Source organism: Daphnia magna, linkage group LG4, assembly GCF_020631705.1.
Source record: "Daphnia magna isolate NIES linkage group LG4, ASM2063170v1.1, whole genome shotgun sequence".
NCBI classification, from domain to species: Eukaryota; Metazoa; Arthropoda; class Branchiopoda; order Diplostraca; family Daphniidae; genus Daphnia; species Daphnia magna.
This window is the reverse complement of record NC_059185.1, coordinates 6,415,948-6,433,228: the sequence shown is the minus strand read 5'-3', so window position 1 is coordinate 6,433,228 and position 17,281 is coordinate 6,415,948. Positions and strand designations below refer to the sequence as shown.

Sequence of the window (17,281 nt, the reverse complement as noted above, 5' to 3'; positions counted from 1 at the left end):
CTGTCTCTCTCGGTGTCTGAATGTACAGCTGACAGGTTACTTGAAATGTAAGTAATAAAGATTACTGTTGAAAGCTAAAACACTTGTTCTTTATTCATTAGTGTAACAGATTTCACCTATAAATTTTTCCATTATTTTTGTAAGAAATTGAAGATTGACCAAAGATTGACCACGGCCTACAATCTCGCTAGTAATGTCGAGACAGAAAGGTTTAATCAGACAGGTGTTTTAGTTCACTCTTCGACAATTGAAACCCGTTATTATTTAGTCTACGATAGAGACCCTAATATTCCATTTATGAATTTTTAGACGATTCCCGACAAACATTTAAATATGTATGTGATAATGTAGGAAACCTAGCTGATAGTTAGCTTTCAGCGAGTCCTTAAAGAAAAAGAAGAGAAAGCGTGGAACCTCCAGAGTGAAGAACGAAAGAATGAAAATATGTGGTAGGTGATAGAGTCTTATTAGATATTCGTGTAGTTAAAGAAGGCGATAGTAGAAAATTCACTTCGAAATATAAAGACCCTTATAGAGCAAGTGACTGACGCGTACCCCATTGTTTTACGAACGCACCTTGGTGTTTTAAGAGAGAAATTGCGGCTGGCGACCATGTTTATCTCGATACAAACATGGCTTCCAGCCGCAATTTCTCTCTTTAAATAGTAAGGTGCGTTCGTAAAACAGTAGGGGGTACGCGTTAAACACTTTAGTCCGGTCGGGCTAGGTTTTAACCCCAAACAAATTGTAATAAGTTGTTTTTTACATGAGCTGTGTAAAAAAAAAAGCATAATCATCATAAGGGGGGTTGGGTAATGTCAGTCCAGACACTTTTTTTGCCCTAGGTGTTAAATGTCTGGAAAAAAGTGTAGACTGTATTATCGATAGACTCCCCTACCCCCCCGGCTAAGTAGAACAATTTTTGCAATACAAAATAGAATCTTTCCATTAGTCGTTATTGTCATTATCGGCTCGGGTAATCGGGTAGCATATGGAAACACCAAATTATTTTAATCAGTATGCTAGCTATTTGTTAAGAAATTGTTATTGGCTTATTGGATACGTTTCCATCGGCGAAGCGGGAGAGGCGCCCCTAGCGGATGCCTCAAAATTTTCTCGAGCTTTAGCACACGCCAAAGCAAACAGACGACAGTTCTTTGACCTCCAGTTTATAGATCATGCCTAGAACAAAAAAAGGTGTCTGGACTGACATTACCCAACCCCCCTTATGATGATTTTGCGCTAAAACCGCCTTACCTCTCCTTAAAAAGGTAAACTATTAATATTTTCTACCCCCAGATGGCTTTTTCCAAATAAATCGTTATTCACCTTTTTGTGCAGGATACTGTACATCGTTTAAAACCGTTGTGGAATACTGAACACTGACCACCACTTAAGAATTCATCTGATTTTGAGAATCGATTCCGCAAATCGATTGCAATTCAGACTACCGATATTTCCGAAAATGAAATCGGCTCCGACATTAAGAATTACGGTGACGCAGCATCAGCCGATAATACAGATACCAACGCTATATTTTACAACAACTCTCCGACCGAGTAAATTGAGAATGTTACCAACTCAGCCTGACCTTCATTGGAAGATTATGTTCCCTCCACTGAAATGTGCGACGACACTACAGATCAGCGTCATCACTCTCCAATTACCGAGGACAACGCCTCACGCGGCACGAATGACTTGGGCGAAAGTCCATCAACAGAATCCACGTAAGATGTGTTTGCAGAGAAATCGGAACAACTTAATGTCACCGGACGCAAGCAACGTAATCAAAGAAAACCTTTTCTCTATAGGGAAGGGCTCTAATAGCTCGAGTTGCGAAAAAAGAATACTTAAATCGTGACGTCAATGTCATCAGAAGTCACTCGACTATATAAGATGAGAAAAATCCCAATCGTCTCACAGATGCTCTCAGCACCGCTGAGATGTCAACTAAGACGTCTTTCAGCTTCCGTCATACCCTATCCATGGAGCACAACTATCAAAACGAACAAGAAGACGCCCAACAACAGCCTCCGACACAGACCTGGAAAACCACCGCCTCTGACGACTGGAGCTTGAGTGCCGCTCAGCAATACAGCTTACAGACGCCTGCCAACACACCTGAGGCGCAACCAGTCGACCACTCCGCAACAATTAAGACATGAACAATCAAAGCAAACGCCAACCACCAATTTCTTTCGTCGTTCGGGATCACTGGAATGTCCCTGACACACCTGCTTCGACTTCGGCACCGCCACCTGAAAGCTCCCTCGCTAGCGCCGGATACGACCCGCACCATCCGCCCCAAACCTACCTGGATTTTTAAAAAATGGAACGCAAGCAATTTCAGTGGTTGATCATGAAACCACATATCCTAGGAGCAATCCGTGAAAAGGATTACAATCTCTTTTTCTCCCTTGTGATACAACTGGATAACCTGGAACAACCCGTTAACCGAGAATCGGGTTGACTAGGATCCTTGCCTCACATGCAAGCGTCCACGGTGTAAACACCTGGAGCAAGTGCAATTTTAATTTTTTATATTACTTGTTGTCTTTGAAGTACTCCCTATTCTTTTCCTTACCCTTGTAGTGACAATACATGATGTATACCTCCCAACTCTGTTAATAAGCGATAAAAAAAACACGCCGAATGAAAAATACACGAAATAAAACTAAAACACACTCAAGGAAGCAACACACGCAACACACGCAAGGAATATTTTGAACAAGAGAGAACTCATAAACGTTAGCTTAGTTCTTAGTACATGAGAGAGTAACCCTCTCTAGAAAGAAGAATAAATATATAGTCATCAATCAATTTGTAAAAAAAAAAAGTACACTTTCCTTAACTCTCTCTTAAAGAAATTTAAATATAATAATATGAAAAAAAACGATTTATTTGTTCCTGGTGTTCTTCATAATTCAAAGAAGAAAAAAAACTGCCTTTTTGCCCGAATAATAATGTTTGGTATTTTCTTGTTGGTTTTGTATTTCAAAAATTGTTTACCCTCCCTTCATTGTTTTTTGCCCAAATCGTAAGCGAACGAAACAGTTGTAATTTTTCTAAGTCCCACCATATAATCTTCTCTTGTATGATTTTACAAAGCCTTACCATCCCTGCAAAGTCTTTCCCCATTTACACTACACAAAATGCAACGCCACCGCTAGTGCATATTATTCTCATGCACACAAACATACGCCAAGTTTTTCACTTTGCCTTTCGTAGCTTCCACGTTATAGCAATATTGAGAATATTCCAAGTCCCCTTTTCGTTTTTCCTGCATTAAACGCATGACCTTCCGTGGCAGAATTATTTTCCGTCGCCAAATTTTGAAACGTTTCTTTCTCGTCAACATTTCCACATGAATGAATATTTTTAAATTCTTTCTTTCCGATAATTAAGCATACTTCCCCTACTTTCCAACGATATCAATTTGTTCCAAAAATAATGTTTCCTTCTATTATAAAAAAACTGTTATTTTGCGACACCCTCTATTTTCCTATTCTTTTACCGTGGGGTTGCCGATGAAAAGCCGACGGGAAATGATTGATCTTTCAAAAGCCATCAGAAATTTTTTGGTTTTCTCTTTTACTTTTAGATTTCCACTCTTTCTTTTCATATTGGATTATCTTAGCTTACTAAACCCACATGACGACTTGGAATATTTGGCCAGTATACTGTTCGTTAATTTTTTTTTTGTGTCATATACCATATATTTTCGTATGTAGAAATGTCCCCCTTACCTCTCCTGCTGCTACTATGCCTTTACGGGTTACACCCGCAGGCATTTGAGACAAATGTGTGCGATTGTTCCGAAACGATGAATATGGGAATTATTCTCTTTTCCGATTCAAGCTGCTAACCTGAAACAAACAATACCGATACCGTGGAAGTGAAATATATCGTATACAGGGATGCACGCGCCACGGTAAAAATTTACGGGGTTTATTTGCGTGAAGTGGAAAAACAGAATTGCGGTGAAATAGGCCCGGACAAAATAGGACCCTACAATATAGGCCCGTCAAATAGGACCTACAAAATAGGACCCTACAAAATAAGCCAACTTTAAAAAATATTTTTAAATCGGTCCTATTTCTACAATAAAATGGGCCTATTTCTACCAAATAATTTCAAGTCTCATAAAAGCATCGGAAAACATTTGCCAAAAATTGACCAACCTAATCTAAGCAAGAGATGGCGGCTTGATAGAAACAGGCAGTCTGTATATACTTTGCCTTTTTCAAACCGCTATGACATCTGATATCACTTTACCGTCTTGTAAATCACACGTAATTTAGCCGAATTCAAGTTTCAATTTTTAAAACATATTAACCGTAGCCATAACTTTTAAGTTCATTTGTTAAAAATTTCAATTTCCTTTCAGAACTGATAAATTTTAAAGAATAAGTAAATAAACGTGCTCGCGCTCTGCAGTTTTTTTCTCCCCTAGCCAGATCTCCCCTTCGGCCTTCAACGCGTCTTCCCTCTACCGATGCTAAGGCAATGTTTGCCCAGTGCATAGGTGAAGAATTCAATCAAACAATTTCGATGAAATAATTTGTACGCTTTTATTGAAAACGTTTTTATAAACTATTAAATATATTTTATAGCACGAAACGACTATTTTTATAACATTTTTTAAATACCAAAGCACCAAAGCCTTGGTTTAAAAATTCTCCATCTATCGGTAAAAGTCGCGTGGTTCGATAGCGTCATGAAGATGGCGTCATCTATCCATCATCAACCTCAGCGTTTTACAAATAAGAAAAAAGTAAAGTTATCAAATAAAATTAACTTTCATGTACCTATTTTTTATTATTTATCTTTTTTAATATGTAAATTGTATTCTTCGTAACATTTGATTTGTTAGAAATCGATTTTGAATGGGTTTCATTTCAAGCAGACGCCAAGCATCTTGTAATAGCGTGGTCTGTGTTTTGTGATTGGGATGATTGCAGTGTTACTGCTGGAATGAGCAATTTTAGGTAAATAAGGTTATAATGTTGTAAATTTTTATTCCAATATAAAATGCTCAACTTTGTTGAAAAGATAGCGTCATGATGGCGTGCCCCGTTAACGTCGTGATCGGCGTGCCCTGTTAGCGTCATGGTTGGCGTGCCCTGTGTTAGCGTCATGATTGGCGTGCCCTGTGTTAACACGATATGTTTTATTTATTCGTGTGCTGGTATGTGTGTTTGCAATGTAATTGGCATCGGTAGAGGGAAGACGCGTTGAAGGCCGAAGGGGAGATCTGGCTAGGGGAGAAAAAAACTGCAGAGCGCGAGCACGTTTATTTACTTATTCTTTAAAATTTATCAGTTCTGAAAGGAAATTGAAATTTTTAACAAATGAACTTCATAGTTATGGCTACGGTTAATATGTTTAAAAAATTAAAACTTGAATTCGGCTAAATTACGCGTGATTAACAAGACGGTAAAATGATATCAGATGTCATAGCGGTTTGAAAAAAGGCAAAGTATATACAGAGTGCCTGTTTCCATCAAGCCGCCATCTCTTGCTTAGACTTGGTTGGTGAATTTTTGGAAAATGTTTTCCGAGGCTCTTATGAGACTTGAAATTATTTGGTAGAAATAGGCCCATTTTATTGTAGAAATAGGACCGCTTTAAAATATTTTTTAAAGTGGTCCTATTTTGTAGGGTCCTATTTTGTAGGTCCTATTTGACGGGCCTATATTGTAGGGTCCTATTTTGTCCGGGCTATTTCACCGGCTACCGTAAAAACATTCTCAGCATTACCCAAAGCTATTTCGGCCTATTAGTGATTTTGCCCGACCAAATTTCTATTGATACGTCACCATGAGATTGCTACGATATGATAAACAATAAAAGGTGTGGTGAACACCATACGACTTTTTCGGACAACATATATGTATTTGGACATGATCTGGAAATTGTCGGATACAAACATTCGATTCGGAAATTATAAACTGTGCGCTTGAACAAGTCCACCTTTATCAACAAGTAAAAGATGAAGATTTTTCGTGAAAAGTCTCCACCAATCAACGTAGAGACTTCCACGCCATCTAGTGCTGAAGATTTAGATAGAACGGCTAACAAACAATATATTCAAGACCATGTTACCGATCATGAGAATGAATTAGTGTGATGATTTAAATGTTAGAAGGTGATGCCCGGAAAGCAAAACATGAAAGAGCAATTGCAACCGCTCAGTATAACAGTTAGCTTAGCCGCTTCACATTTAAAATTACCACACTGCACGAGATTACACGCTTTTGGACAAGCTGCTGTTGTGATTAAGTGTAACTCCATGAATGTTACATTTGAGACTGTAATTACGTCATGGGGACCGCAGCCAAAATTTAACAATTATACTATTAATCTCGATGACTAGAAATTTATGAAATATTCCCTATACTATAAGTTTAAATATTGTAAAGAACCAAAAACAATTTATTCTTTATTCTTTTTCTTATTTTTTCCTACCCTTTATGCTTTTGTAACATTAATTTTTTATACGCCACTACTTTTCTATGTAATTTCTTTCTTAGACGTCTTACAGACGGACTTACCCTTCAAACGTTTCAACTTGATTTTCTTGTAGTTGAACCTTCACGAACCGCCGTATAAAAACTTTTTGTTCTATAGAAAATAGGCTAGACACCGTTCACAATTCACTTCCTTCTAGAGTTGTTCCCCAATTTTTTGTGCTACAGAAAATATACTTCACAAGAAAAGACAATGAAAAAGTAAGTTAAAATATTAATAGCTTACATTTGGTGGCAGAAGAGTCGAACTCGGCTTCCGTGTTTAGCTGAATACCGTTTGTTTTTTGTTTTTTTGTTTGTTTTAAATTTTTATGGTAATCAGTGTTACTTATTGCCTTTTCTTCGTTTGTTGGCTTTCTATTTGGTTGAAATTTTTGATAACTTTTAATCGTTATAAAAGAAGATACTTTTTTAAAAATCAGTTCGTTATAAAAGGTAAGGACAAATTAGGATAGCGGTTTAGAAACCACTTTAGAAAGAAGATCTGTAAGAAAAGGGCCACTAATACAAAAATTTGTTCGATCAGTACGTGAAAGGTTTACTCCCTTGCGATCAGCAGGCGGGTCGACGTCAATTTTGAGAAAACACGAAAATCTAGGTGTCGAACTAAATAGTGATAGCCCACATGAATCCGATATTGATCTTCTTGATTCCAATAAAATAAAAAAATTGAGAAATGATGATCAGTGGAACGAAGTACTTAATATGCAAGTATTGTCACAATACGAAACCGTAGTCGAACCCCTTATAGTCGATGAGACAAGAGAATTGCTATCATATAATAAACTTCTAGAACAGGCTCACGCGATTAAGGACCTTGAAAAAACAACAGATAGGGTAGAAAACTATAGAGATATCTCTATAGATTTCCAAAATCCAGAACTAATAAATGAAGAGAACCAAGATCGGGTATGGTTTTATCAACAATACGGAAATACGAGAATAACGGAAATTCCTGTTGATGATCTTATTTTTGAATTGCATTATTTGCTTCGAAATGAGAAAAACTAGAGTTAACAAACAAAGGAGTAGGAACAGCCTAAAGAGCATTACTCTTAACCGAGCCCACAATTTTGCCAACAATTGAACTCTTTAAACACTGTGGTCTAAGGTCATACTACAAAAGTACCGATTCAGAGTATGAATCAGTGCTCTCGGAAGAACAACAAAGTAGCTCAGTATCAGACTTAGTGCCCCAATCTTTAGTAACACTCGAAACTGAGGAGGAATCTTCTAAAAACAGCGCACCCACCAAAATTGTAAGAGCGGAAATCCACACGCAAGTTGACCAGATTCCCTTAGATTGTCCTAAATCGACCCTAGTACTACAACAATAACTTGCCCGACCGTTAATCATTAACAGTCAAGTATGAATACTCAAACTCCCAAATCACAGTTGGCGTCCACTCAGTGTAACTATTTACCTTATCAAAGACTACAAGGTCGGAAAGTCTCCTTTACTCCAGCATCGATCGTTGACCAGTAAAAAAAAATCATGCAAAACAAACCGTCAGAAGAAACAAAACAAGACATGACCATTAAAATATACGTAAAAGAATTGAGCCGTTTGAAATCCGGAATTGAAGCCATTTGGAATTGAGCCGTTTGGAATACGGAATGGATTATGAGGATGCTTCTAAAGCAGCTGATTGTATTGTGCAACACGTTCTAACGAACACTAAACGTTGCATTAATTCCTCTCAGAAAACGAAGCATAATGGACAGCCTGTTTTTACAACTAGCTCTCAGCCTTCATATCTTACCTCAATCCCTTTACATACACAACCACTTGCGTTAAGTGGGACAACAAGTGTAAAAATCCCAAGCATGTACAATAAGCAAAGTAATAACGGAACAATTCCAAAATACTCAGTTACCAGCTCAATTCCTAAAATGATTCCCTTAGTAATGTGTCCGTCAAAAGTAAACAGTATAGGAAACACAAACCATTTTATTTCTAACGCCATCGATACAAATAAAAAGCTACAACAAAGCCAAGCAATGACGTTCTTTAGTAACGTCTGAATTAAAGTAGACCATGATCGCTCCGGTCGCTTTGATGACTGGCTTGCAAACCTAGAATCAGTACTGGTTTTAGGGGATTTTGAGGAGTCACAAAAATAATCTTGGCTTACCATAATAAACCATAATAACGGCTGTCTTTCGACGTACAAACCAGACTTAAGTATAAAGAATTCGAAACTTTTAAAAAACTCATAGAAAAAGCTGAAATGACGGCCATGGCAGTAGAAGAAGCCCAAGTTAGGTCCAGACTAAATGCTTTTCAGGCCATATACGTCAAACCTAGTAGAGAATTGAATAAAGTAAAGAGGCTTCAGATCGCCTTAATACACAGGTGGAATCAAACACTCGCCAAAAACATTTAGAAGAAAACACGGAGAAAATGCAAAGGCAATTATCTACCAGAAGAAACGTGAATTTTCACAGCGCCACCAAAGTCAAACCCTCCAAGTAAAACAGGGGATTCATATCTTTGTGATTTTCACAACGATTGGGGCTATCACTCAATAAGCAATTGTAAAGCAAGGGAGAGTCAAGCTAATGATAAATGTTTTCGTTGTAAAGAAATTGGACACCGATCAAACTTTTTCTCTTTCAGCCCCCAGATAAAAAATTTGAAACCCAGTCCTTCAGAGGGTTATGACGGAAATGGAAAAAAACTCACTTCGTTTGATGAAAGGGGAAACTAAAAACTAGCGATGTAAGCGTCGGGCCCCTCGGTGGAACTAAGAAAAAGCCCGACAACATATGGGCAGTTTAGCAGTAAAATCTACAGTTCCTAGGATAAGATTAAAGATAGGAAATTTGTTGTAAAGGCGCTGTTTGACACTGTAGCCGAGAGAAGCGTTATAAGTAGGACATTTTTTCGAAAAGCTTAAAGAAGGAAAGGAATTAATTAATTTCACAAATGAGGTACATGTGGATCTTTTCAGCATAAATGACAGGCGCCTCGTCACGGAAGGCACAATCGTCGTTAATTTTTTTGTGGCAGAAGAAATGGGACGCCAAGCACTTAGGCAGAAATTCATCATCGTAAATGGAATTGTTGAAGATTGCGTTCTAGGGCGCGATGCACTTTGGAAACATCAGTTTATCTATAACGGGAGACAACAGTCCATCTACCGAGTCCCGGAAATTGATCACTTACAGGAAACAGAAAATCCCTTTGTGATTAGCAAATCTTTGAGAATTCCTCCAAATTCAACTAGTCTTCTAGGGACTAGAGAAGAGGAAATTCACCTTTTCAACCCTCTCGATACTTGTCATTTTTTTAGATGCTGTAATATTCCGTCCGAGCTTAGCCTGGAACCCTACATCTCTACGACACCAAATCGTTCGCTCCCTGTGGTGGCTGTTAATGGAACAGATAAAACTATATTTCTACCCCGTCTTACAGTGTTAGGAACCTTTCGTATTTCCAGACCTTCAAGAAAGCCTGTTGAAACAATGGCTTCCATTAGCGTAGTTTCAGATCCAATCAATACAGCAGCCGTTGAGTCGGCTCTTCCAGACATAGATGGAGGAAAACAAAGAGAAATTGCATAGATTAATAAATAATAATTATAACAGGTATGCTTTTAAAACAAGCGAGTTAGGCCATACTACTTTAGTAAAACATGTCATTGACACACAAGGACAAGGTCCTATTCGTCAAAGGGCATATCGCACGTCCCCAAAACAAAAAAAGATAGCTAAAAATATAATCGAGGAACTGATGCAAAATCAAATAATTCGTTATTCAATGTCCCCATGGGCAGCCCCGATAGTATTAGTAAGTAAGAAAACAGGGGATTTCCGTTTGTGTGGGAATTTCAGACAATTAAATGCAATTACAAAAAAAGATTCTTTTCCTTTACCTCGTATTGACGACGTTTTAGATTTACTGGTGGGACAGAGGTATTTTTCCACATTAGATCTTGCCTCCAGATATTGGCAAATTGAGTTCGAGGAGGAATTAAAAAAACAGCCTTCATAGTCGATGACGATTTGTACGAATGGAATCATTTGGCGTTTGGTTTAACCAACGCCCCGAGAACGTTTCGAAGACTAATGAATTCAGTTTTACGAAGAGTTATTGGAAAGATTTGTCTTGTTTATCTTGACGACATAATAATTTTTTCACGAACAATTAAAGAGCATTTTACCAATTTGAAGACTTTTAGAAAACGCGCACCTAAAAATAAAATTGTTAAAATGTGAATTTTTAGGGCAATCTGTTTCCTATCTTGGACACGTAATCACGGCTGAAGGAATAAAACCAGACCCTACTAAAATTGAAACCCTTGTGAATTACAAAAGACCTGGTACAGTAAAAAAATTGCAATCTTTTTTAGGACTAGCCAGTTACTACAGACGAATTGTAAAAAATTTCTCTACCGTCGCTCACCCCTTGTTATCACAGACTAAAGGAAAACCTACTGATGGTGTAACTTGGAAAACAGATGAAATTGCAGCTTTTGAGTACTTGCGACAATGTTTAATATCAGAACCTATCTTGATATACCCGGATTTTTTGAAGGAATTTCTGATTTACATGGACGCAAGTAACTATGGCTTAGGAGCCGTCCTCTCTCAGATGAAAGACGGAAAGGACCAACCTATAGCCTATGCAAGCAGACATATCAATAAAGGGGAAATCAAGTATTCGACAATAGAAAAAGAGGACGCAGCAGTAGTGTTCGGGATAAAACGTTTCCGACATTACTTACGAGATCAACCTTTTGTTATTGTAAGTGATCACAGGCCTCTTCAATGGTTGCAGACTTTTAAAGACGAAACAGGGCGACTAGGTAGATGGGCGATTTTGTTATCTAATATGAAGTTCAGTGTTCAGTACCGACCAGGTCGAGTACACGAGAATGGAGATTTTCTTTCAAGAATACCGATGAATCTTATATCTGTCATTCCTGCAGACAACAACGTAATGTGTCAAGAACAGCAGAAAGACTCTCTGTGCAAGGCGATCTTTACGTTTTTGGAACAAAATGAACCTTGGAAAAAAGAAGATGGCCCGATGCCTTATTGGGTCAACGAAGTAGATTATTTTTTGTTGAAGATGGTCTTTTCTGTAAACACTACGAACCTACGTCAGTAAAAAGAAGAAATTTTGAATAGTGTCAAGTGGTTGTTCCGCTTTCTCTTAGAAAGCAACTTTTACAAGAATACCATGATTCCCTATTGTCAGGACATATCGCAACTAGGCGAACATTCTTTCATTTAAGGAACAAGTACTATTGGCCTACCATGTTACGGGATATTAAGGAATATTGCACTTCTTGTGAACCTTGCGCCCTGGGACATCGAGTTCACAGTGCGAAAGCCTATTTCAACCCGTTAGACCTCGCTACAAGACCTTTTGAAGTATTGGGCTTAGATTTTCTAGGTCCAATCAAACCTCATTCACTTCAAGGAAACAATTATAAATTAGTAATCACGGATTACTTTTCTAAATGGATAGAAGTCTTTCCTCTTACCAATTGTACCGCCCTCAGTACTAGTAAGGCCTTAGTAGAACGAATCATTTTACATCATGGTCGCCCGAAAGCACTAATTACCGATCGAGGCAGTAATTTACTTCTGAATTATTTTCTGCGCTTTGTAAAGCTTTAAACAATAAACGCATGAAAACAACTGCGTATCACCCTCAGACTAATGGGCAAACAGAGCGATTTAACAAAACTGTTGTTGAAATGATGAAATGATGATAGGGAAATATTTGGAGAATAGATTCGAGCAGTGGGAGGATATTTTAGGTCCCGTTGTTTTAGCTCATAATAATTCTGTGTGTAGGAGATAAAGTTTTACTGGATATGCGAACGCCCTTGGCGGAAATTAGTAAAATCCCACGTTTTATAGGCCCCTTTCTGAATTTTGAAAGTAAGCAACAATAGTACTGTAGAAATACAACAAGACGTAGGAAAACAAACTCAGCTTGTACATGTGAATCGAATAAAACCCCTATTTGAGTCAATGATCTCGAAAGACGAATCAGGTGTCGACTTTTTAGATGTAAGATTTGAGAAACAGGCCGAAAAATTCGTACAAGAAACAGCAAATGAACTGGAAACTTCCCCTCCACCCCTAGAAATAAACCTTCAATCTGAGTTAGAACAGATTCCTTGTGAAAAAGAAACTCCTACTCAAAATTTGATGAGACTCCCACCCACAATTCCTCCTACTCCAAATTCGCGATGTACCGGGAGGGATCAACGGATCCATTTCTCACAACCTTGTGACCATCGACTACACTTTAGACACTGAAGGATGGGAACGGACGCCTTACAACCCCTGTTACTGGTATAAACATTTCGTCAACATTAACGGATGAGCACATTTCTACAAAAACAGTTCTTGGCATCCAATTGTCCCCGGTGTAATAATCCAAGGATATAGTTTGATCAACACTTTGCCGTATGAAATAGATAAGTTACTCGCTCTAAGTTTACACCCTGCGTTAACCCCCCACCCGATGAGCACTGCAGCTGTAATCGCCGAGATAGTTGCTGCTGCTAAAGAAGAACACAGCATCGACCTTGGAAATCTTTTTCACATGAGCACTCTTCTTTACTCACTCCAAAAAGAAAAGAACGTTTCCCTGTCGTCTAAGATTCTTAGTTGGTCAAGTAGCATTTGTAGCCTTCTAGGGATGGGATTTATCGATTCGTTTTTTTTTCATTTTTGTGGATAGGTTCCCTTATTGCAAGATACATACATTGTTGTTCTTTTCTAAGTACTTGTAACCCTTTCACTTGCTTCAACAAAACATCTGATAAAGATATAGAAGTAGGTAACCCCGCGTTATTAAACCCCTTAAATCAATCCCCGCCCATTACTACTGTAAACTTACCCACCTCTAATCAACAACCCGCCCCGGAATTTTTTGCCCCATCAGCCCCTTTTCTACAAGGAGAGCCTCCACGGAACAAATTCCATCAAGACGCACTAAGACAAGCGCATCTAGAAGCAGTTGTTCTGTTGAATTGATTATTATTGTTTTCTTTGTTTTGTTATGACTTACTTTCTATACCGTTCCAAATTTGACCTTGATTGATTGCGAGACGCAATCTTTTGGAACCGAAGAGCTATGTAAAGAACCAAAACAATTTATTCTTTATTCTTTTCCTTATTTTTTTCCTACCCATTATTCTTACGTAACATTTATTTTTTATATGCCCCTCTTTTCTATGTAATTTCTTCCTTAGACGACTTACAGACGAACTTACCCTTCAAACGTTTCAACTTGATTTTCTTGTAGTTCGACCTTCACGAACCCCGTATTAAAACTTTTTGTTCTATAGAAAAAGGCTAAACACCGTTCCCAATTCAGCTCCTTCTAGAGTTGTTCCCCAATTTTTTGTGCTACTGAAAATATAATTCACAAGAAAAGACGATGAAAAAGTAAGTTAAAATATTAATAGCTTACAATATAGTAGCAGCCATAAATGAACATCAACCGACTGAATTTTCGTTAAATCACCAGCCAGGCAAAACAAATGTGTATGTGACAGCCGCTGGAGTAGAACATTGTACCAGCTGGTGGGAGACCATTAAAATGTGATTATTCATCAGCATACTCTGCCTTTTCAGCCTAGTCATCTTACGCGTCTGCTACTGTTTTGGTTTATTTGGACACATCTGGAAGGTATGCGACAACCCAGTGCGAGAGGCTTGATCACCAACTTCCGAACGCATCGCCATGCACGTAGTTTGATTACGGGACGTAATCTTGCATCGTTGGTAGCGATGCACCACCGTATCGCTCGCCCTACGACGGTAAGCCTATCTTTATGCTATTACTATCATGTCTTTGCTCTCGTGTTTGTTTCTTGTCTTGCTATATGTTTATTCCCGTGTAGTTCTTATGGGCTTAGTTCAGTAATAGTCTGGGAGCTCAGCGCCCAAAAGATACCTTTTGATTAGCAAAATGTTTAGGGGTAAAATAGGGTTAGGGGGGTTGTCAGACGCAAGAAAACCCACGTCTGTCGACTGGCGGCCGGGGCATTCAAACTGTGGCGGGGATATCCCAGATACCCCGCTGGCATTACGACAAGTCCCTTTCCCCCCTGCTAGATGTCACGACTGGTGACACCCCTTCTTCTTCTGCCCTCACCCTTTCTCGATCGGGCACTCTGGTTCGGACTGTCAAACTGGGAACATTCTCCCCTTTTTTGCTGAGATATTGTGTAATACGGGTGCCGTGCTAGGCTCCGTCGTGTAAAAAGGTACAATGATTGATTAAGAAGTACATTTGATTGTCCTGTAGATTGTTTGCATTGCGTCTCGATTGTGTGAAAGTATTGGTTGTGTGTCTAGAAAGACAAACCCTCGCTAGGGGAGTCACTAGAGTCTGATTAAAATAGGCTTGTTGGCCTTTATCCCGCAACAATTGGTGTCAGAAGAGGGATACAGGCCTCAGAAAAGATTCACACTCGTGAACTGCTCGCAGAACCATCGTCTTGGATTAATTATATTTTTGTTCTTTGCCCGAATCGTATTTAAAAAAATTTATTTTTTTGTTTTTTTCTTTCTTCTTTTCTCTTGCTAATATTTGATTTTCGGGTGACGTAATTTTTTGCGTAAAGTTCATTTTGTTGCCGGTGGCTATAGCGTGGTCTTACGTAATTTCTCTTGTTGCCAAGGCGATAGCGTGGTCCCCAGACACTTAAGCAATTTTTTTCCCCGCATTTATTCGTCCCTGCTTTCAATTCATTTTATTTTATTTATTTATTTTTTTATTTGATTTTACTTATTTGTTGATTTTTTGTGTGGTATTTATGCCGCCGAAACGGGTTGCTGTAGTTGCCCCAGTAGATTATCATATTAGGACGCGAAGTGCCTCGAGAACTTTGATCCCAGTAGTCGTTACCCCTCGAGTAGTTGCATTGATCCCCGATAGCGATTCAGAAAGTGAAGAGAGGCCTTCACGACGATTAAATTTTGATATCTCTCCTGTTAGAGAAGAACCGGAACAAGTAAACGTACCGTTAAACATGGATCCCGACCTAGCCCAAGCTCTCGCAAATTTTGCAAATGGCGCTGCTCAGGATCGGGCACAGTATCAGGGGTGCCACGATGCATTAATGAATCTTCTAGGGGCCCAGCAGCAAGAAAGTGCAGCTTTGCGTGCACTGGTAACTGTTTAGCAGCAACAAGCAGTTGCGGCGCTTGCACATGTAAATAATGCAGTTGTAGAGTCAATCCCCATGTTTGAGGGTAAATTGGGAGAGTCCGGTAGACATTGGGTCCGTATCCTCAATCAGGCCGGCGATGTGGAAGGGTGGACAAACGCAGAGAAGCGACAAGTTGCCGTCAGGCGTCTAGGAGGAATTGCCCTTCAGTGGCATCTGCATTCGGGTGCCAATAATCCGAATTGGCAAAACTGGTTCAATGCGCTGGGGACTAACTTTACACAACGTTTATCACCATCGGAGTGGTATAAACTGATCGAGGAAAGGGTCCAGAAAGCGGGGGAACTAGGGATCGCTTATGCAGTAGAAAAATCTTGTTTACTTGATCTTTCCCCCCATGTCTTGACAAATGCGCAGAAGGTTTCGTCTCTGATAGGTGGGTTGGCGGATTGGCAGCACGTGGCGGCCATGATGAATGATACGCCGGCAGACGTCGACGAGTTCATGACGAGGTTAAGAAACCTCGAGACGTTATTCTCTACATTGCGGCCAGATGTGTCCCCCTTCCCCCCAAATAATCCGTTTTTTCAGCCATCTACGTTGCCACCAGTGCCGATGCATCCACCACCGGTTCCGACACCCCTCTCTCCTGCAGCACCACACATTGATGTCGGATCGGAACTGCTGTCAATCGGAAACCAGATCGCTGGATTGACGGAACGACTGAATGGATTGACGCTGGGAGGAGGCCAGCGCCAAATGCAGCGCCAGCCAGATAATCGCAGCTGCTTTCAGTGTGGAGCGATCGGACACATCAAGAGAAATTGTCCTCGTGGGGCGGTAAACGGCCAGGCCTCGTCGGCTGGCCCAGGCCAGCGCTGACGGGAAAACACATTGATGAGTAGTCCCGACCAATTCAGCTGCCTGTAATCCAGGTTTAAATTCAAGGAGTTGGTGAGACAGACGCGTTGCTGGACACAGGAACCAGCATAACAACAGTAAGGTTACCAGTAGTAAGACGAATTGTTAAGAATAAAAGCATTCGTATTCTTCCAGGGATAAGGGGAATAGAAAATAAGGTTGTAAGAGTAGTAGATGAAATTCCTTTACAAATTTGTTTTAAAGACACTAGTGTTTCTTGAAAATGTCACAGTTGTTGAAATGGCCCCCTTTCCTTTGATTTTGGGCGTAGATTGGCTGGTTAAAGCCAATATAAATTTAGTTTGTAAGGATAATCAAATTGTTCCAGTTTTTATAAGAGATGTAGAAGAGGAAGCTGATATTGACAAGACCAACACATCGATTCCGGATGAAGTAAAAAGATCACTGCCATCAGAAGAATTTTTTCCGGATTTAGCTAAAGATTTGCCGGCGGAGGGACGGAAATGATCCGTTAGATTTAGCATGAAGAAAGCCGTTGAAGTTCCGGGTGAATCGCTCCGGATGTTAAAAGGATCAGTCCCAATTAATTTCACCGGAACGGGCATCGTGCGGTTCGGATTTTCAGCAGAGCCCTCAAAAACCTGGGTGGTGCCTTCCGCCTTAGTTTCGTTCAAGAATGGGAGGGCCAGAGTCCCATTGTTGAATTTGGAATCAAAGCCG

At 39.5% G+C, this 17,281-nt stretch overlaps 1 protein-coding gene across 1 annotated transcript; it reads left to right on the top strand.

Annotated features, from left to right (window-relative positions):
• Window positions 1-15,325: 15,325 nt before the first annotated feature.
• LOC116920658 lies at window positions 15,326-16,561 on the top strand. Its single transcript, XM_032926765.2, has 2 exons — window positions 15,326-15,682; window positions 16,271-16,561. The coding sequence occupies exons 1-2, from the start codon at window positions 15,326-15,328 to the stop codon at window positions 16,559-16,561; spliced, it is 648 nt and encodes a 215-aa protein (XP_032782656.2).
• Window positions 16,562-17,281: the final 720 nt, after the last annotated feature.